At 23.1% G+C, this 24,208-nt stretch overlaps 4 protein-coding genes across 4 annotated transcripts; all 4 read right to left on the reverse strand.

Moving 5' to 3' along the window:
• Positions 1-41: 41 nt before the first annotated feature.
• On the reverse strand, positions 42-10,907 carry PVVCY_1202710 (conserved Plasmodium protein, unknown function; the record flags this gene model as incomplete). The annotated part of the gene is made up of 1 exon (XM_037634662.1): positions 42-10,907. One exon carries the CDS (start codon positions 10,905-10,907, stop codon positions 42-44), a length of 10,866 nt encoding a protein of 3,621 aa, XP_037490727.1.
• A 1,661-nt stretch (positions 10,908-12,568) lies between these two features.
• Positions 12,569-14,587, reverse strand: PVVCY_1202720 (methionine aminopeptidase 1c, putative; the record flags this gene model as incomplete). Its single annotated transcript, XM_008625280.1, has 1 exon — positions 12,569-14,587. One exon carries the CDS (start codon positions 14,585-14,587, stop codon positions 12,569-12,571), a length of 2,019 nt encoding a protein of 672 aa, XP_008623502.1.
• Positions 14,588-15,499: 912 nt separating this feature from the next.
• PVVCY_1202730 (conserved Plasmodium protein, unknown function) lies at positions 15,500-17,425 on the reverse strand (the record flags this gene model as incomplete). Its single annotated transcript, XM_008625281.2, has 1 exon — positions 15,500-17,425. One exon carries the CDS (start codon positions 17,423-17,425, stop codon positions 15,500-15,502), a length of 1,926 nt encoding a protein of 641 aa, XP_008623503.2.
• Positions 17,426-18,609: 1,184 nt separating this feature from the next.
• Positions 18,610-21,317, reverse strand: PVVCY_1202740 (cactin homolog, putative; the record flags this gene model as incomplete). Its single annotated transcript, XM_037634663.1, has 3 exons — positions 18,610-19,462; positions 19,803-20,226; positions 20,357-21,317. The coding sequence occupies 3 exons, from the start codon at positions 21,315-21,317 to the stop codon at positions 18,610-18,612; spliced, it is 2,238 nt and encodes a 745-aa protein (XP_037490728.1).
• Positions 21,318-24,208: the final 2,891 nt, after the last annotated feature.

The raw sequence follows: 24,208 nt of genomic DNA on the forward strand, positions 1-24,208 counted from the left end.
TTATTTTAAAAATGTTATCATAATCTACCGAGTTATAAACACTACTTTCTTTTTTTCTTTCTTTTTTTTTCTCTTTTTTTTTTTTTTTTTTTTTTTTCAGAAACAGTTGAAGTATTGTGTGTACCCATAGGATTCATATACGTATTATTACTATCCATGTCATTTGAACGTCTCTCTTTTATTAAATATCCCTTTCCTTCAGTATTTCTTCTAAACTTTTTAAAAAAATTCATTCTTGATGTAAAAGTAAACAATTTATCTTGGCTCTTGGATTTCTTAAATAAAAAGTTGGATCGATTATAAGCTGCACCATTTTTTTCCATATTGACATTTGGTAAAACCAAATAATTTTTTTCACAAATTCGAAATCCATTATTATATAAATCATAAAATTTTTTATAATTATAATTATACTGATTTTCTCGATTAGTATATTCATATACATCATTAACTTTTTCATCATGTGTATTACTAACTTTGTAGTTCATCAAAATGTTTTTCTCATTTTCTATTTGCTGATTATATTTTTGAGTTAAATTATGTTCATACATATTATATGATACCTCGTTTCTTTTGAAATTCTCTACACAATATATATTATCTTTATTCTCAGTACTATCACAAATGTCATTTGAGGTCATATCTAGTTTTAAATTATTTTTTGTAATATTCATTAATAATTTGTTTTTATAAGGATATATTTTATCATTCATATAATTATTATATGAATAAAAATATTTATTGAAAAACAAAATAAACGTTCTATAAGTACAATTATTTAATTTCCAAATATAATATAACTCCTTGTTGTAATAATAGGAAATATGAGAATCAATGAAATGCTCACATGTTATAAAACGTGTTTTTGTTTTTATTTTATTTATAAAAAATGGAAACGATAAAAATGTTAATAGTGTATTTTTTACATTATATGCTGATTTATATAGTAATAATTTTAATTTAGGAAAAAAATATTTATTTATAAAATTTGATATATTTTCTAAAACCCCAAGCATTATACATGTTTTATAATAAAATATGTGGGTATATTTATTTGCTCCATTATAATCTATAGATACAAAATTTGCATATTTTAAATTCGATTTAGTTTGATTATTTAAATTATCATTTAATTTATTTCCAGTATAACTTCTTTTTGTTTTATTTATTGAAGGCAACTGATTCAATATTTGTTTTCTTTTGGTTTTCTTCAACCCCCATTCATTTTTTAAATGTATGTTCCAAGTAAATATATTCGATTTATATGCAAAGATTTGAAAATTGCTCATTAATAATTCGAAAATTGAAAGGAATATATTAATAATACAAAAACGTTCAAATAAAACTTCAGAAAATGATGATCTGTCTGGTTTTTGTAAATACACACATGATTTTATACTAGATTGATGATCTATTCCACTAACAAAAGGATCTATATTTTTATTTTGTAAACTATTTTCATTATTTATTTTATCCGATTCAATTATTTTACTATCATTTTTTATTCCTTTTTCAATATTTGAAGTAATATTTCCTTTTTTTGTTACATTTTTTTCTCTCTTTTCAATCAATTCATTTGTACATTCATTATTATATTTATAAAAAAAATTGGCTTCTTCAGATAAACCATTTTCAACTCCAATATGTTCCTTTGTTTTGCTATTTCCTTTATACATACGACTAAATCGAATCTTGTTATTTGTTTTTTTTTTACACAAATAAATATTTTTTATAAATTTTAAAAGAGTTGTTGTGATTGTTGTTTTTCTTTTATAAACATTTTCAACATCCCAGTTCATTTTTTTTATTTTTTTTAAAAATAAATGTAAAATTCCAAATAACTTTTTTAGTGTTTGTCTTTTATTATGCCCATATATATCTTCCTTATTATTTTTGTTAACTTTCCTGTCAAATCGCATACTATTTTCTTTATCTATTTCAACACCAACGTTTTCAAAAAAGTGATAATATTTTTTTAACATTATCATACATATTACCATTACACTGATATAACATATAAATAAATCAATCAAATGGATATAATAAAAGAAATATTTTTCATGAATTTTTATTCCCATTTTGTTTATATCTGAAATATTTTTTATATTTCCTTGCCCATTATATGTGTTATAACATTTTGAGTTCTCCATTTTTGTTTTCAAGTCACATTCATTTGTTTGTTTTCCGCAGTTTTTGTTTCTCTTTTTTTCCAGTTTCTCTTGTCTTTTTTCATATACAAAGTAGTTGCTTAAAATAATTCGAAGGAATATCAATTGAAGAAAAGGAACATGTATATATAACAATGTTTTTTTTTTTCTTCTTAAGAAATTAGAAATTATGCTTACTATATCATTTATATATATAAAAAAAATTGAAGTAATATTATTTATAATAAATATCATAACATCACTTTTTGTCTTCTCATTAATAATATATAAATAGAAAATATATGTAAAGAAGTTATTTAAAATGTTATTATATTTATTTAAGGATATATGATACTCTTCGTCATACCAATTATTTTCTTTTTTTTCTTCGTTACAAAAATTGTCACACAATATAAATGAATTTATTACATAATTGTTATTCTTATTACATAAATATGTAAGCTTTCTAAAAAAGTTATTTAAAAATATATGTACATTTTGTTTTTTTCCAAAACTATCTACATATTCTATATTCTTTATTTTTTTTATAAACGGAATAACAATACTCTTGTTTTCGTTGTCATTCTCCAATCCTAACGTGTTTCTATAATATAAATCATATTCTCCCATTATATTATTCGATGTGTTAAATAAATTTACATCTTCATTATTTAGTAGTGCATTGAATGAAGGATGTCGGTGCATTTCCGAGATACCCTTAAATTTAAAGTTGCTGTTACAATTAGATGGGTTGGAATTTATAAAAAAACAACCATCATATGCAACATTCTCTTCACTATTATATATCCCACCACTTTGATGAGCACTACTTACATAATCTTCATTTTGAACCTTACTATTATATATTCTAAATGATATAGAATATATTAACTTTGATAATAATTTGATATGAGACAGGAAATTAACACATGTATTATCCGTCCCGTCATCACATATTTCTTTTTTCGCATTTTGCTCAAAATTATTATACAATAAAATATTATAACACATTTGCTTATAAATAGTTGAAAAAAATAACATTGAAAATATATTTCGGTTTTTAATAATATAACTCTCTATATATATCTCAAATAATATAACAAACATAGGATTATATTGTTTGCAAAATTGAAATAAACTATTTGAACTTATTAAATGTTCTGTTTTTGTCTCATTGGGAATATTCCATAATTGGGCCTCATCTTTCATTGTATTGTAAAAAAAAACAAAATAAAAGATAAAAGATAAATTGTACATATTTTTTTTTAAAAAATCTTGAGAACAAAAATAAAATTCAGCAAGGTCAAGTTTAGCATTAAAATTGTTTGTAACACTACTCGAATTTTTATTATTAACATTTTGACTCAATTTATCACTACTTTCAATATCCTTCTTAAATAGTTTGTTTTTTATAACATTTTTTATCAAAATATGAAAAAAATCATTTGTTTTTCTTTTCTCACACTCTGAATATGCATCCTCATATTTCTCCAAAATAATAAACTTAATAATATTAAAATAAATATGTTTATTAATAAAACTTTTGTTTTTATTCAATTCATAGTAATAATCATTTTTATAAACACTACTACTTTCACTATCTATGCTACTATACCCATGCAAATCGGAATCACTTTTTTTTTCCCTAGATAATTTGACTTCAAATATATAATTTAAATATTTGGGGAGAAAATTGGCTATGCTGTTTTCAAAAGTTTCACTATCCTTAACCGTTTTATTATTATTCTCTTTTCCATTTGAAAGTATATCTGTATTTTTTACATCTTGTATAGAACCACCAAAATTAGATATACTTTCATTTGCTATACTAATACTCCTTAAACTGACATTACTACTTATATCACTATTTTCATGATCTTCACTTTGTTGTAAACTCAAAGATGCAACTTGTTCATTAGATTGAGAACCTGTATTTTTTGCAAGAATGGGATTATATTTAAACATTTCATTTTCATTACTAACATATCCAATTGCTTTATTATATATTTCATCGGTTTCACAATATGAAAAATATATCAATCTTATAATAAAAATTGCTAATTGTGTATCACGTAAATATTGGTGAATTACATCTACAATATCTTTCACATCTCCCAATAATATAAAAAATGCTATAGCCAAATAATATCTTTTTATTTGCATTAGTTTATATGCATTATTTAATAACGCATTAATCCATTTTTGTATTTTAAAATCGTTAGATAAAAAGTCATATATTTTATTTTGTTTTTTTATTTTGTAAAATACCATTAATTTTTGTTTTTCATTTTTTGCTAAATATAATAATGCTAAAAAATCCATACATTCATTAAATTCATTATTCTTTTCTTTATCATCTACATTTATTGTATTAATTTTTTTTATCGTTCTATTTACTAATACATCATGTATATAAAATAGCATTTCCTTATTATGCATATAATAAAATATGTTCATATCTTTAAATAAATTAAATAAGCTATATTTTAATATGTTATCTGTCTCTAATTCAAAAAATTCTTTTTTCGCTATCTCAATATTGCTCAAATTTACCTCGAAAACCTTCGAATTCCCTCGACTTTCTTCATCGTTTATGTCATTAGTCTTAAAGCTGATACGCTTCTCAACATTCTTTTTTACTTTCACTTTTTTTATTAAATTATTATCAATATTATCTTCTAGCTCATTATGTATATCAATACATAATTGCATCTTGCCCCGTTGCTTCGAATCATTTATTACATTTCGCCTATGTATCATATGACTATAATATCTGTTATTTTCTTTTATTTTCCTTTTTGTTTCTTCCATTCTTCGATTTATTTCTTCCGAAATAGAAACTGGATTAAATAAATCGAGACTCAAAAGATCTTTTTTTGTGACATTCATAATAAAAAAACATTTATAATTGGCTATAAAACTTTCCAAATATTTGTATATATTTTTTCCTACCATTTGATTTATAAAATAAAGAAAATAGCAATATGAATAATGCATATCTATTTTTATGTTAAGTAAAAAATAGCAATTAATATATAAACGGGAAAAAAAGGATGCAACTTGAGCAAAATTATCAAGGGATGAGGAAATATCAATTTCCTTATTATCATTTATATAGTTAAATATATGAAAATGTTCAGTTTTAATTATTTCTTTTTTTATATTAAAATTAAACATCTCACAATGGCACTGTGATTTATTTTTTTTGTCAGATTTATAAGAAGCTTGACTATTGTCGTTATCACTATCTATGTCACTATTATCATAATCACTATTATTGTAATCATTGTCATCTCTTGGTTTGCTTTCATCCTCTAAGTCATAGTAAAAACTGTTTAGTATGCAAAAAAGTAACAATTGGAAAAAGTCATTTAAATGTGGAATATTCATATGAAGTATCAAAATTTGAAGCATTTTGATTTCTTCAATTTTTAATTGCAAATTTAGTACATTTGAACATTTTAAATAATTTTTAAATTCTTTTTCTTCTTTTTCATATTCTTCGTGTCCTTTTTTTGAAAATTCATTTTTTGTTTCTTCATCATCTTCCCATTCGTCACTGCTAAATGTGTTATCATCTTTTTTTTTTAAATTAGTTTTTTTATTTTTCGAGGATGAAGAATCATCTTCATTGTTAGATTCCTCTGAGTTTTTCTTTTTTTCCTTTTCTGAATCGTCATCTGAATATAAATTAAAATCGTCTAGCGAAACTTCATCATTGTCCCAAAAAAATATTGATTTATCTTTATCATTATCCTCTTTTTTTGTTTTATCATTTTCTTTCACTAACTTGTTTTCATCGATATCCACTTCTCCCATTGAAATGCATGAAGCATTTTTTTCATTATTTTTATAAAGTTTCTCAATTTCTGTATTAATGACATTTAAATCAAACAAAAATTGGCATTTTTTTACACATGCTATATCTCCATACATATTTGTATACATTTCCATTTTTTTTTTTTCGTCAAATATATAATGTAGAGCACATGATTTTTTTATATGATACTTGTTTTTATTCTTAAATAATTTATTTAGCAATATATATAATAATAATTTTAATGCGACATTTACATGTGAAAATAAACCCATCTTTATATAATTCAATAATTTTATTGGATGATAAAATATCCTATATGATTTATCTGTTTTAGGTTTTCTTCGTTTTAATTGTGAATTCATTTTACTATTTGTGTATTTTTTAAAATTTCTAAACAAGTTTATTTTTTGGAATGATAGTGAATTACCATGGCTATTTATGTGACTATTTTCATTGTTATCTACAAAAAAATGAAGTTTCGATTTTTCATTTATTTTTTTATCTTTTGAACTTTCTATTGCTTCCTTTTCTATTTCATCTTCAACCAATCGTCCTTGATTAACTATTGTCTGCTCATATTCAAAACACAGTTTTTTCAAAAAAAGCAAATTATTTTCCAAAAAATATATATTCCTTGAAAAAATAAGATAACTATTTTTATATTTTAAAATATTCCATTTGTTCTTATTCATAATATTATTAAATAAAATTACTGACGCATAATAATAATTTCCTTTTTCTTCTATTTTTTGTGTGTGCAAAGAGGTATTATTAATACGCTTATTTATTTTTTTTATATTTACTAAAAAGCTAGCTACAATAAAATATACATCCTTTCCACCTGAACAAGTCATAAATATTTTACTTTTTATTTTATTTCGCAATATTTTAGGAAATGAAAGAGATACCATATCAATTCCCTTTCTCTTATTAGAATTGGCTGATCCACAAAAACTTACTTCTTCACTAATCAAATTGTTACAAATGTTATTGAAATTAAAAATATGCAATTTATTGTGTGTAATGAGTGAAACGAAATTATCGTATAAACAAATTTGCACAATATTGGCTATATTTTTAATTTGAAAAAAGTTAATAATTAACTCACTATTTGGATATATAAGATAGAAATTAACAACATGCTTTTTGTTTTGAAATTTTGTATTTGTCTTGTAGTTTACATGATCATTGTTTTCTGTTTGTTGTTTTTTTTTATTCTCACTATGTTCCTCCTCAAAATTATCATCAAAATTAACTAAAACGGTATGTCCATTTTTTATAATTTTCATTTTCCTCCTTTCAAATGAAAAAAGTGAGTTTTCCTCGCCACTTTTAAATATATCATAATCATTTTCATAGAAAATACTGCTACGATTTTTGTTTACATTTTCAGAGTTATCAATGTTACTATTTAATGTGCTATATTTTTTTTTATTAGTTATCTCGTCGTTATTTCCATAATAGCCAGTGAAATAGTTATTCCTTTGATTGTCAAGGGTTTTATTATCACCATCATTTTGCACACTATCATGGCTATATGTATGTGATGCCTCCGTATGGTTTGTGGCAATGATATATACATTTTGGTAGGATAGGTAGAAATAGGAGAATAAAAAATTAGCATTTATTGGACTAAAAAATGTGAACATATTTTTTAATTTGAGGTTGATATAAATAAAATTTTCCTTACAAATTTGTAATGTTGATATTATAAGCAAATAAGCGTTTTTTTTTCTTTTTTTTTTATTATCACCATGGTTATAATCATTTGTGGTGTATGTATATTTAATGGTTAATAAAATTTCTTTCTCATCATTTTTACTAGCTAGATGAAAATCTTTTATTATATAATCTGTAATTTTAAAACTACCGTTTTCTACTTGCGCTATATCTTGTTTAACTTTATTTAAATATTTATTGTTTTCCATGGTATTATCACCATCACATTTATTTTCATCAAATATGCATATCATTTTTAAATTCTGAACAATTTTAGTTTTTTCTGACTTTAACACAAATATATTTTCACGATTTTTATCAATACACATTAATAAAAAAAAGGAATCAAAATTTTCTATCATTTTACTTTTATATACTAAAGGAATAAGCTTTTTTTGCTCTAAAAATTCTTTTGCTGAAATTGTATTTTTTTTATTTGCCTTGAGATGCTCATAATAATTACAAATTTTATTTGAATAGCTGTAAATAAAATGCGTTTTCAATTTTAAAAAATTGTAAATTTTGTATTTTAAAATATAATATTTGTCTATGTATATGCTGTTTAGGCAACATATAAGAGAAAACTTTTTTGTTGTTTTTCGTTTTGGTTTTTGCTCATCGTTATTATGTTCATGTTTGATGTCGCTTACAATGTTGCTTGATACATCTTGATTGTTTATGTAACTATTTATATTCATATCAGTAAATTTATCATTTTCAATTCCTTCATCTATTTTTATATTTTGTATCTCCTGATCAGGGTATGCATCAAAATTTGTGCAATGTTTTAATTTTATGCAAGCTGAGAAATCATAAAGATATAATTTACTATTTAATTTATTTACCATGATAAGAACATTTTGATTATTATTAAAATCAATATTATAAAAAAGTTGTGAGTTCATGTTTTTTTTTCCCCCTTTGCTCAAAAAATGATATTTATTTGCATACCTCTTGGAACATTCATAATTTTTGTAATCAAGTATATATCGAACACCTATACTTTTCTTTTTTTTTATCCATATATCATTTGGTTTAATAATAATTTTATAAAAATCCGAATTTTTTGTTGATATTTTTAATGAAAATGGAGGCATTAAATTGTTTACTACATTTAAAAGTTTTTGTAAAAATATAAAATTCCTTTCTTTTATTTTTTCAGAAGTTCTAGTACTACTAGTATTACTTTCATAATTGATGTTTCTGCTTCTTCGTTTATTTGAACTATTGTTAAGATTATGTATACTATATCTTGAATTTGTTCGAGAGTTTTGTTCATCATTATAATCTTTATCGAATGACGAACAAGATGAGTCACTACAGCTAGACAAGCTTATAAAATTTGAAATATATGATTTTTTTAACTGGTTAAGATAATTTCTAGAATTATTTTTATTTAGTAAGAAATTATTTAAATAATCACAAACTCGCTTTATTTTCCATTCACCATATTTTATATTATATTCATTATTAGGAATATAAGTATCATCAGTGTATATCGAAATTAGTGAAGTGCTCAATAGGCTATATTCAATCTTAGCATTTATAATATAATTAAAATTTATATTTATTGGAACATTTTCATAGTTTAATATATTTTTTATATATATATTATTATTATATATATTGAATATTGCATATACTGAAAATATCATAAAATCTTTTTCATCACTTGTATTTTCAAATTCGTTATAATATATACAATTTTTTATTTTATTTTTCATTTTATAGGAAGTAATGTCCATATTTCTTCGCTTAAATAATTTATTTTTACAACCATATACTATCAAATATTCATTTTTTGCTATACTCATTTTGTTAGAACTATTTCCATTAGATGTGGTAACGTTGCTCATAATAAAATTATAATAATCAGATTCATTTTCTTTTTTTACCCAACACCATTTAATATTACTCACCATTTTTTCAAAGTATAGGATATATATTCTACAAATAGAAACAAAGGTTATTTTATTTTCACAATTTGTTTGTTCTTTCCATATATACATATATCCATCATAACATATAGAAACTAAGATCGAAACATTTTCACTTATTCCTTCTTTCCATTTAACGGAATATACTCTATTTTGATGATGCAAAATATTTAATAGGAATATATTATTTTTGTCGGTGTATACATTGGGTGTACTATTTTCCCCTCCTCCCTCCATGAGGTCGTCATAAAAACTGCTTTCGTCGCTACAATCGCTGGAATAACTGCTATCATCACAGTCGCTACTATCACTGCTACCGTTACAATCATTTATATCACTATAATCGGCACATCCTTCCGGTGTGTTATTCTTTTTGCAATATTCACCCGTAGTTAATGTGGTAGTATTCCCATCGATCTTCTCAGGATCATTATAAAACGATTCAAAATTTATTGATTTTTGATTTCTATTTACATCTGTACATACTCCAGCTTCATTTAAATATGAATACTCATAAAATAAAGACCCTTTTGTTTTTACAAACATATTTTTATTTCTAATTTTTTCATTTAATATATAATTAATATCATTTAATCTATTATTGGACCTTTTTCTTCTTTTCCGTTTTATGAAAATGCCATCCCTATTTTTATCTTGATATTTTGCGTCGTCTTCTTTTACGGGTGGTGAATTGTATATTATATCACCATTAGGAATATTGTGAGATTGATCATTTTTAATATTACTATTTTCATTATTTTCTGGGGAGCATGTACTTGGGAAATTTTCTGTTTTTTTTATTTTTTTTTTATGCCTTTCTCTTTCTTTCCATTTGATATGTTTTTTCTCTTTACTTCTTAAACGTTTTAACAATACTTCGTTGACAAAAAATATGAAAACCATTTTATTTTTGTCTCTATGTTTTTTATTTTTTTGCTCTTTCTTTAACACCCCCGCACCCAAATAAACATAACTTTCATTATCACAATTTTCATTTATTTTTTTATATTTTAATGCTGCATTGTTATTACTAAATCCATATTTTAAAATGTCTTTAATAATTATATCGTAATAATATAAACCTCCATGAGGAAATATATCATACGAATTTAGCGGTTCATAACAATTATGCTCTTTATACCCATTTTTTGGATTTTTATAAAAATCATTTTTATTTATTTTTATTTTTTTGTTTAGGTGCAACAAATCTTCATTATTGTATTCATCATAACACACGATACTATCGCGTATATTTGAGGCATTGTCGTGACATTGTTTGCTCATTCTTCGTCGTTTTTGTGTGCACACTATCTATGTAACTATGTATATATTGATGTACTTGCATTCACTGAACTGTGATTTATGTTTCCTTGCTATATTATGTTATTTTCCGTTCGCGAAATCCTTTTAGTTTTTCATGTCGGTCCGTTTTTTTTTGTTATATTTATGTTTAACGTTTAAAACGGTTATGTACAATTATGCTGACCGTTTTTTTATACTTAGATATGTCTCGTTTATGTACTTTTTTTATTTTAGTAGTCTTTATTTTGTTAAATATGCAAATGTATTATATATATATATACTGGATACATACATATATATACATGTTGTTTCTACTTCCATACACGGCTTGGAATTATTTTCTTTTTATGGAACAATTCCAAAGGTTTAAAAAAATTAAAAACGTAGAAATGATATTTAAAAAGTGGAAACAACAAGAATAGATATACATAAAAAAAATATAAAATTAACGAAAATAACGAATGACGAACTGCACGCAATATACGATATAAATTAAAGGAGTAAAATAAATAAAAAAGGTAAAAAAAACATATATATATATTATTGTATCATACATATGAAAATTTTCAAATTATGCAATTGTTATTTAATTTACTTTTGCTTTTTATTTTGCCCTTTTCAATTTTTTCAAATTTTTTTATATTCTTAAATTCTTAACTTTTTTTCAACGCATTATTAATCGCTTCCCATAATTTTACCTACTCCATGCTTACTATAAAATACAATTTATTATATTCAAAAAATATAATATGGAATTAGTGTAATTATTTTATTTTATATTTTTCTTATATAATGTTATAATTGATGGGAATTAAAAAAAATATATTCTTATTTTACATATATCTATAGTATGCAAATTATAAATATACATTTAATGAAATATTAATGAGCATGCATATGCTATATATAATTTTAATTGAATGTTTCATTAAGGAATAATTTGTGGAAAAGGCTAATAAAATACAATAAATTGCGAGTGATAAACATTATGTACATATCTAGCTATTAATTCATTTATATAGTACAATATTTTCTTGGAAAAAAAAAAAAGAAAAAAAAAATATGACTTTGTCATAAGAAAATGGTTTATGCGTATTAACAGGCAAGAATAATCTTATTGTGTGCTGCTAGCATTTCACATAATATGTACATGTATATATATACGTTTTTTACGGTCTCATTGTAACTATAATAACAAAGGGCACACTATCAGTATATATAATAAGTTGGCTTTAAAACAAAGCGATTCTCTTATATATCTATATAATTATCCCTATGTTTGATGTTTTTTTCATTTGAAATTTTTTACTTTTTTTATGACTCTGCAATATGCATATGTGCATATATTCACATGATAGACAAATTTGGTATATTAAAATAAGTCAATTAATGAAAAAAGTTGTTAAAAAATTATTGTGTGCATATTTGCACAACAAAGAAACAAAATTAAAAAAAATAGTGAAATCAAGTGATATATGATTTATATTTTGGAAAACAAGTATAATATAAATACATATATAAAAAATTGAAAATGCCAATTTTGGTCGAATAACAGGCAAGTGAGTATATGATAAACAATTTTTTTCATCATTATTCAAAAAAAATATATAAAATAATAAAGATCATACCTATTTAGTAACCTGCTAATTTCCATCCTCCTCCCATATATACTTAGGAGATGTGTCTGTTTTTTGTGTAAGAATTTTGGCCCCATTTTTTGTGATAAGTATGGTGTGCTCAAATTGTGCAGAATAATAATACCTTGAATTTGATAATGTCCAGTTATCGGGCCAAGTAATAAAATCACAAGAACGCTCCGTTATAATTGGTTCGATTGTAAAAACTAAGTTCTCACACATTTTTCTATCATCGTCATTTAATGTATGTATAATAAAAGGTTCCTCATGAAAGTTTTTCCCAATATTATGCCCACATAAATTGGGGACAATAGAATAATATTGATATGAATTATTTTTTTTTTTCAAATAATCATCCATAACTTTTGCTATATTTTTAAAAGGAACACCCGGCTTACATATACTTATAGCTTCCATAGTACAATCATAAGCAGTTTTAATTAAATCTCTATTTTTTTCAAACATAAATCTTTTCATATTCGCTATACCTTGCTTACTTGTATCAAAAAATTCAAATTTTCTATTCATTTCTTTTCTATTTTTATCCGTTTCCATTCCCTTTTGATATATATACTGTTGAAGATTATTGTATACTTCTCCTTTTTTTGGATTAAAAATAAAATCTTCATCATATCTGCGATGAAAATTTTCAAGTTCGTCTTCATAATTTTCAGAAACATTATTTGGACCATCATTATATGTATAATAGTTATGGGCATATGGACTTTCCCCCAAAACAGGGTTAGTATTGTCATCATATTCTTCTATGTATTCATTTTCATGTTCTTTCGAATTTGGTGGATTATATCTAACTTTTCTAACAGATGGGTATTTCCCCTTTTTGACTATTTTATTTGTTGTTAAATCGAAATTATATTTTAGAATGTACTTTGTATGCTTAGTTCTAAGTTTATCATTTAAATATATATAGTCATAATTTTTTTTCCGTTTTTTTTTTTCTTCTTTTGAAATCTTTTGAACAATAAAACTTTCACACATATCCGCATGGTACCCATCTTTATATACACTTATATCCACCTTTACAACATCATTTTCATATAAAGCATTATTATCTGGTATACCATGACATAATATTTCATTTATTGATATACATGAACTTTTAGGAAATAAATGATAATTTAATGGAGAGGGATAAAATCCATTATTTACACATTTATTTAATATATATATATCTATATCATTTGTTGTTATACCTTCACATATTATATATGATATATCATCCATTAATTCTCTAGCAAATTTGCAATTTCTTGAAATTATTTCAATATCATGATCCGTTTTTACATTATCATATTCATATTTATTCCCCGTTCCATTATTACTATTTCTCATTGATATATATTCCTTCGATTTTGAATTATTTTCATAATTTACATAAATAGGTGTACCTGTTTTGTGATAATTTGGCCTTTCGATATATTTTGGTAAATAATATTTTGGAGATAATATACCTTTTCTTTGTCTACCAACATATGAAAAATTTTCAAATAATTCAGTCTCTGTTAAATGTGAATATAATTTATTATAACTTTCTTTACATTTCATAAATTTTTTATCATGATCTGTTATTCTTATACTTGGATGAATAATTTTTCTTGTTTTGAAATTTTCAATGTATTTATGATATGTTGGTAATTGTTCTTCTGAATAATCGTTTGTGTTTTTTTTAACATTATTATGGACTGTGTTTGAAAAACCTTCGCCTGAACTGTTAAGGTTATATTGCCTTTTAGATTTTTCTTTTTTGGCTAGCAGTTTTTTTTTGTGTGTGGATGTAGTTATAAGAAAATTGTAGTGATGATAACGGATGTCATTTTTATTTTTACTAATTTCATTGGGATGTATATAATTATATTGCTTCTTTTCTCTTACACATTTTACATTTCTTTTTCTGTTCCCTCTTGTCCCATTTTGGTGTATAATTCGAAAATTGCCATTATTACTATTTTTTTTGCATAAAAATGTACCACAAAAAAGCAGTAACAAAAAAATATGAACGTTCATAATTTTTTTTTCACATTATTTGGTTATTATTATTATAGCAAATGAGGGATAGGAAAAAAACATAGTAATGAATTTGCTACAGTTTTAGAGAAACTCAAATGAATATTCTCGAAAAGTTATTCTTTTCATAATTTCCTTTTTTTATTATTATCTTATTTTTTCTAGGTATAGTTGAATAAAATGCGGAGTTTTACCACAAAACTTACCCAAATGTGATGGAAACATAAAATTAAAAAAAAAATAACAAATAACCATAATGGTAGTAACACAGATATTCACATAAATATATATATATATTACATTATATGCGCAGTACATTTAGTACTATTATATTGGCACGAATGAGTTCCATGTGTTTGTTATATTACATATTTTGTATCCTAGCACATATATAAATATATTTTTAAATTATTTATACCAGATTAAACACGAATTATTATAAAGGAAAGATAAAAATTTGTTTTTCTACTTTATTACTATTATATATGTTATTATATCATTTAATAATATTTTTTGTAAACTTGTGTAACTAGTTTTAAAAATTACAAATCCATTTACCACAAGGGAAGGGTGTTTTCCTTCGACCAACCGATTTATTTGTAATATTTATACAAGTATATTTTCATATTATATTTTAAAAGTTGTTTAAATACCAAAAAAAGAAAAATAAGAAAACAAATTAAAAATAAAATAAGTAAACAAACAAAAAAACAAGCACAAATTATTAAAACAACTGAAATTATGAAAATCCTAAAGAAGAATAATATGACCCATTGTAAGTGTTACGTATAACTTGAGTTATAATATAAACTCTGTTTTTATTTTACTAAATTATTATTATTTTTTATTCATTCCTCCTGTTCATACTTTTCTATACTAAAAAGAGATCGGTTATTTTTCCCCTTTATTGTTTTATTTTGAATTAGAACTATCTTTATATAAAGGATTTGGAATTGGTATATCATTTTCATATAAAATTTCAAAAAAAAAATGTGGATATTCATAAAATGATTGATTTATCAATGCATAGTTGATTGTATGTTTCACTGAAAAAAAGTCACATTCATTTCGTTGTGAATTTTCGAGTTCTTCAAAAGTCTGTTCATCAGTTTTGTCATTTTGTTCTTCGGGTATGTCCTCAACCACGTCTTTATCGTTGTTATCAATTTTGTTTTCTTCCTTGTTGGGTTCTTCTACCTTTGTCCCATTTTTTAAATAAATGCGCAGAGAGCTCAGGTTTTTAAAAAACTCGCTCAACTTGGATTGCAGACTTTCTGTTTTTGTACACAGTGCATTTAAGAGCTGAAGAAACGTCGAATTTTCACTTACATTATCTCGTGTTATGAAAAAATTTAAATTTGAAAATGTAACTTTAACAGTCCAATAAATAATACTATTGCGAATACATGTTTTGTTTGTCTTATGCAAAGTTGTATATATAGGTGCTTTTAATAAATGTATTTTTTTTTTCTTAAAAATATGAAATACTTTTTTATCTCTATAATATCCCCAAATGTTTGGCTTATTTTCATAATCATTTATTTTTATAAATTTATAATTTCCTTCTACAATTTTTTCAACATTTTGTAAAAATAAGAAATCTTTATACAAAAGTTCATCATTAAAATTATTTCTTCCTATATGTTTTATTTTAAAATCTTTTTTTAATTTATTTTTACAATTAAATAATTTTTTATGATTTTTAGAACATTCTAAACAACATGTCCTAGCTTCACAAAATGGACATTTATATATGTACATATTTTTTTTACATACATAACATATATTTTGATTATCTTCATCAAACTTTACTACACTATCATCATCATCCGAGTTTAATTCTTCATTTTTGTATTTATTAATGTTTGAAAAATAATCTATTGCATTTTTAAGTATATCATTTTGTTTTATTTTATAAGGATTATCATCATTATAATTTTCATTTGTTTTGTCATCATGTTTGTTTATGTCTATTGTTTTTGTTATATTATCTGTATGGCTATTTGTGTATAATTTGTTTTGTTCTATATTATTTTCTTCATCTTCATCTTCACCTTCGTTTGAACTATTTATATTTAATTCATTTTCCAAATTTGGAACTAAATTGCCAAAACTATTTTGTATGTCTTCATTTTCATCTTTAGAGTTTTCTTCCAATTTATGTTTTTTTTCAAAGCTATTTATCCTATCAGTCATTATTAATTTTCTTTTTTTTCCATTTTTATTAAAATTATTTATATAATTATTTTTATTTCTATACTTTATATTATTGTTATTACTAGCTATCTTACATACCTGTTGTATATTATTCCCATTTTGATATTCTTCATTTATTATATTATTATGCATGTACATATTATTTTTATTAATATGATGGTTATTCATGTTTAAGTTACTAAACTTGTAATTGCTTTTATTATTATTATATAAAGAAGATGGTAAGTAGTTCCCATCATATCCATAAATAGTATTATTATTCCAATTTTCACAATTTCTATTTATATTATCTTCAATAGACGAACTTTTATTAATATTATTAAGGTTACTAGCTTTATTTGTAAAATTATTAAAAAAAAAATTTTTTTTTTTTTGATCATTTATATGGCTGTATGGCTGTATATTATTATAATTTTTAAAAATTGGAGGATTTATTTCCTTTTTTTTTATATTATCATTATTTTGTATGTCTTTAAAATGTGTATTGTATTCCTCATTGTAACTTTTATTATGATTATTTATATTTCCTCTTTGGTTTAGCTGATTATTTTGTTTATTGGAGTTCCATAAATCATCAGTACAATTTGGTTGCCTGCCCTGATATGGCTCCATTTCTTTCATGTACGATATTTCTATGGGATAGTTTTTCCGATCACTAAATCTGTATGCTCATTCCTCTCCTACTATTGTTGTTATTACTATTATTATTTTTAATTTTGTTATTATTTAAGGTTTTCAACAAATTGAGACGTCGTAGTTTTATTTTTGAGACATTTTATTTAAAAAAAAAACAAACCATGTATATATACAGGTTTATATAAAACAGGATGATAATAAAATATTCGATAAATTTAAATATTTTCACTACATTATATATTTAAATTTGCTTTATTCTTCTCATTTTATTTACTACCTATTTATTAAGAATATATAGAATATGTAACTGAAAAATAACTCAATTTAAAAATGTAAATTTTGTCCCTTTCGTTTGGTATTTTTAATTTTTTTCAAAAAATAATATATATAATAATAGAAAGTGAAAACCACAAAACATTAAATTAACAAAATGGGGGTAAAACAATTTCTTATAATATTTGAAAAAAAAAAATTTATTTTAGCTAATATGCAAAGATAAATGTTGTTTTTTTTTTTTGCCGCACTGGGAATGATAATATGCATATGATATTTTTACAAAAATATAAAAAAAAATATACATGTTTTTTTTTTGCTTTATTTTGTCATTTTGCCATTTTATTATTTTATTATGCTATTATTTTACTATTTAAAAAGTGTCTTTACTTAAAATGAAAATATACCAACTAGCAAGTGACACCAAATAGCGATTCGGTTTTTAAAGAAAATGAAATAGCAATAATGAACTGATAAAGTAATGGGTATAATTTTTTTATACTAAATGGTTATAAAAGTTACAAAAAAAAAGGGGAAAATGATAATAATTAATTGCATTGAAAAATAATTACATATATAATAAAAGATAAAAGCAAGATAACTTGCATTTTGCCATTTTTATATGTACATAAAAATGTTAGGCTAAATATTTTTCTAAATGCATAATACCATTTGCATATACATGTATAGTATATATATATTTAAAACAAAAAAGTAACAAATATGGACTTGTAAAAATAGCCAATCTGTTTAAAAATACTAAAAAAAAATAGAAATAGCCACAATACACGTATAATATGTAGAGTATCGAATATGCGGAATTTCATATTGTATATATGTTAGTAGCATTCCTCAATTGAGGAAAGAAAGCTCAAAATATATACAATGGTTTATCATTATCGTCTATAACGTTTCTTCTTAAAATTAAAATATAGTTGTAGGATTCCTCTGCTAAAAACATTTCGAAATCCTCTATGTTTATCGTAAGACCATTCTGAATTAATAATTTTAAATGCAATATCTATATATGGAGGGCCACCATGAAAAACAATTAAAACAGTTCCTTCTTCGTCACAAGGGCATATTTTCCATGAAGGTTTTTGATTTGAATTTAATAAATTTGTATAAAATATATTAAATTTATATCCACATATATATTTTGGTGGTGTGTTTTCATAATCATAATGAGTTTTATTATATTTATTCCAATCAAAAGATGTTTTTATTCTATTAAAATATAACGGTTTTCGTGATATCATTAAATTATTTTTTAATAAACTTGTTATAGTATTATTAATATGAGTATTGCTTTTGTAAGTTACATCCTTTAATATTATTCCATCTTTATTTCCTTTTTGTCTTTCTTTTTGAACAAAATGATCATAAATTTGTTTTTCTTTAGTAAACAATTTATTTATCATATTAAAATGATTATCATTAATTTCATTATCTTTTTCTAGAGTATCACTTTTTTTTATTTTTTCATATTTAATATGGCTATCTTCCCTTTCGTCTTCTTCTTCTTCTTCTATATTACTATCTATAATATTTTTTTGCAATCTTAGGAAAATACTTTCATTAATTTCTTTCCTTTCTTCTAATTCTTCATGTGGTAAATATACATGAACATCTTCATCATCTTCAAAAGTTTCAAAAGGTAGCAATTCGATACTTTTGCATTCAAAAATGATTTTTTCACTATCATCAATTTCTCTTTTTTCCTGGTTTGTTCTTATATTTTGGCTTATCCTAAAGAAGAGGTAAAAAAAAGAGAGAAATTATTGAATACACACACAGCAATCGTTATTTTTTTTTTTTTTTTTCATTTTAGCTAGCTATATAAAATTTTATTTGGCTAGCTAAAAATGCACACACACGAAATTGATATATTTGTAATAAAAAATATAAGTGTAAAACAGAGCCTTAAATTAAAATTAATGAAAATTTAATTTCAATTATTTTTAAGAACAACTGTACTATTATTGATATAGCAATATTTTAGTTTATTATATTCTTTAGAATGTGAATATAACAAGTGAATTAATTGCAGACATATATAAACATTATCAACAGCTTGATATAAACATACCTTTTTTTTTCAAAGTGCCCACTGGTAATGTTAATTTTTTTGAGTAATTTGTTCCTAAAATCATCAAGAACATATTTGGCTTTAAAAAAAGGAATCTTTAACAAAATATTGTTCCAAAAAATTGAATCGAAATTTTCAGTATCATTTATAATTATTTTATTTTTTATTTTATGCTCATATGTTATTAATTCATCATAATCTTTATTTTTAAAAAATTCTTCAATTTTTTTATTTGTTTTTTCATCTAGCTCTTTAGTTTTATAAGCCTCATCATCACTATCATTAAATTTGTTTAAATAATATTCACAAAAAAAATAAAGAGAATTCCAGTAATTATGATATTTCTTTTCATTAAAGAGCCTATCATGTGATATAAGTAGTTTTATTTGTTTGGTGCAATTTTCTAAATCACGCTCGTTCAGGTCTATAAAAAAAAAAAAATAAAAAATAAATTATATCACAATTTGAGAATATATATGTTTCCTATATAGGAAAATAAATAAACTTTATTTATTCGTTCATTTATTTGCTCATTTTCATTTTCATTTAAATACCTTCTAGCATGTAATAAAATGGAGTTAAATAATTTTCCAAGTGTACATTTTGAACTGATTCTCCACTTTCAATTTTAGTTGCAATTCTAAATATGTCTACTATTTGTATATGATTATGAGCTATCCTATCATCTGATGATTGTATTTGTTGATTTATAAAAAATAATTCTTCTTGTTCAATATATTCTTTAATATTAATTTGGTTTCTTTGTTTTTCTAATTGAAGTTTATAATCTTCAAACATAGCTCTTTCTTTATCTCTTTCCTCTCTTCTTTTTTTTACTTGCTCTATTTCACTAATTTTTGATAAAGAATTTTGAAGTAAACTATTAGTTGTTACTTTTGTTTTATTACCATGCTTTATTTTTTCATATTTATTTTTTAATTTCCAAACAAATGGAGTAGATAATGTATTATCACCAAATGGATTACATTCATCAGTATAATTAAAATGGTGTTTCATTAAATTCTCTCTTTCTTTTTTTAGATCTTTTACTGTAATAGTTTTTTGATCTCTATCTTTCTTTTTATCTTTATCTTTTTTTTTTTTTTTTTTATGTTTTTCTTTTCGTCTTTCCCTTTCTTCATCACTTGATGTGTCTATTCTATGCTTCTTTTTTTCTTTCTTTTCTTTTTCTCTTTTTTTTTTGTGTTTTTTTCTCACCATTTCATCATCACTGCTACTTGTTCTGCTTCCAGATGAACTCTCATCATTACTTGATGTACTTTTTCCACGTCTTCGTCTTGACTTTTTATGTGAATGTTTATAACTTTCACTTGATTTGGAGTCTAAAGAGGTACTACTTCTACTTCGGCTGGTGCTATACCGTCGCTCCCTATGTCTATGCTTATGTGTTTTTTCATCATTCCTCTTGTTATATTTACTTTTTTCTGGAGATGATGATCTACTCGATGAAAAACTTTTATCAGAACTTCGATCTGATGATAGACTTCCCATCATGTTAACTCTTTACAAATTAAAATTTTTTTTTTTTTTTTTCACCCCTTTTTTACATATTTATGAATATAAAAATAATGGGGTAGCCATATTAATAATTATGGACATATTTATTAACCCTGAAATTGTTATGGTCATATTTTTATTAGAATTGAAATAATGTATGTCATAATAAAATTGTGTATGGAGTTAAAAATAAAGAATATTATAGTATGCCACAAGAATATATGTGAATATAAAATAACATAAAAAAATTACGAGATTATGTATTTTTTGTTTCTACATGGGGGAATATAAACAAGTATTATGACAAGCATCCAGCAAAATATCACCCTCAATAATATATATATTTTTTTTTTTCATATTTTATTGTAATATAATTTTTAAAAGTTATAATATATTTTTATATGATGGTGAAAAAAAATATTACAACAATTAAAGAGGGATACATACATAATATTAATAATTTTATACGTGCGAAATTTTGAATTTTTTTATCTTTGGTTTGTGCATAATAATTTTATGTATTTTTGAGTAGCAGCAAAATTGCTACATATAAAATGGTATATACTACTCCATTTTTTTACATATATAAAATGCTTACATATTTTTTTGCCACGCCTTAGCTTTATTTGTTTTACATATATAATTTTTTATTCCTGGAAAAATTAATATATTTTTTTAACCAGCAATGGAATGGGCTTAGCATAATATTGCACTTGTAATGCTTATCAGTTTTGCCATTTTTTTAATAGCAAATACTAGCTATACCTTTAAAGGCTAGCTCTCACTTTAAGCACCATTTTTAAGGAATACTGATGGGGGCATACCCATATATATGTAATATATATATACATTTTTATTTGCATTTTTGGGCTAGCTATATAGCGAAAAATTAGCTAAGTATACACAAACAAAATCGGAACGACATTTTTTTCGCCCCATAATTTTCATACCTCTTGTGTGATTATAAAACTATAAATTTAGTATTAAAATATATATTTTTTTTTTCTTTCTTTTTTTTTTTTTTTTACTATTGATCCTTCCATTTTTATGGTTGAACCTCCAATGATGAAAAAAAAACAAAAAAACTAAATAAAAGTTTGTAGAAAACCAAAGGTCATTTCTTTTACCTTGTTATTATTTTTGTTGACCCTGAGGAGGCAAATCTTTATATATTTCAAAATTAAAAAAAAATAAAATGTTGGATTTTTTCCACATCCCTTATACAATTACATATAAAATGGAAGGAAAATAAACAAGAACAAAAATATATTTAACAAATTTAAAATATTTTGAAAATATACAATCCTTTTAAAGGAAATAATCTATTTTTTTTAAAACAATTTTTTTAGCTTAAACATGTAGGAAAGTAATATATAAATATATTATAAAATTTACAAAGTAAAAAATATATATATGGCATAGCAAATATCCTTTTGAATGCCAAGTTTCTTCTCATTATTTCTCGTTCGAATGAACAATAATAAAACATGGTTTTACATTCTCTTTCTCTCTCTCTCTCTCTATATATATATATATGTACATGAAATTGCAAACTACTTCCCAAACAAGTGAAATCCTTAACCACCAATTGGGAATACAATACCTATGTTAGGCAAAAATGTTAATATGATAATTAAATCATTTATATGTAGTTGTATAACATATAAATTAAATTATAATAAGTAGTCATATTCATATTCTATAAACATTTTTAAATATAATTATACTAACTTTTTTTTTGGAATAATTAAAAACACAAATTGTTGTAGGATATGAAAAAATAAATATAATTTTTTAAAACCATAATAAAAATATACAACTTTATTTTATATTATAACATTGTCTCTTACACATTTTTTTTTTTTCACTTATTATATTTGTTAATTATAAAAATAAAGAACATTTTTTACTATCATATGCTATATATTACGAAAACTTTGATTATATGATTAGGACAACATTTTTTTAATTTGGTATGTAGGAAAATTTCGATATAACTATATAATATGAATTTATTTCTTTTGTTCTTAAATGGTTGTATAAAACTTTTCAATAAGTCTTGCACATTTATATTCAAAGTTATAAAAACGGTGTGTGCATATGAAATTTTTTTTTTTTCATCCATGAAAAATGTAAAGATAAGTGTTCAAAAAATGGAAATAGAATAAATATCAATATAATATTGAAAAATAAAACGAGCAATCCTAATATGTTTAAGGATTACTAATAAATTAGGATATAACTACACCTACATATATAATACATGCCTTTACCCTCATTCGTTTGTATGACTAAATTTAAATATAGGAATAAAAAATATGTACAGCATATGTAATAAAATATGCAAGAATAAAATTATTAGATTAGGTTAGGGACCTTTAAAAAAGGGAAATGTTATTATAATATATTTAATAAATAATTGAGAACGATATAAAAACACACTATTTATATATAATAATTAAATCATTGATTTTTTTGTGATTTATTAATTCAAGTTTAACAATACTTAGGAGAGAAAAAAAGGAAAAATTATTCCATATTACAATATTTGGCTATATACTTTTTTTTTCTTGCCGTTCAGGACGAAATAAGAGAAGAAGTGTGGCAATAGGGTATAAATTTTATTAACAGTGCAGGAAAAAAAAAAAATAATAATAGCAATAATAAAAATAATAGTATATATCAATAAATAGAAAATTTAATATTACATATTCATAGCTATATTGCTAAAAGTTAAAACAAACTTAAAGGGTGTTTGGAGAATACTATTTTCATAATTGCCATTGATGGATTGTGAAATAAAAAATTTGCAAAAATAAACAGCTTCACATTTAATTGTGAGCAATATATATATATTGAGAAACACATTGAAGAAATTTTTATCGAAT

This window comes from Plasmodium vinckei (genome assembly GCF_900681995.1).
Source record: "Plasmodium vinckei vinckei genome assembly, chromosome: PVVCY_12".
In the NCBI taxonomy this organism is placed as follows: Eukaryota; Apicomplexa; class Aconoidasida; order Haemosporida; family Plasmodiidae; genus Plasmodium; species Plasmodium vinckei.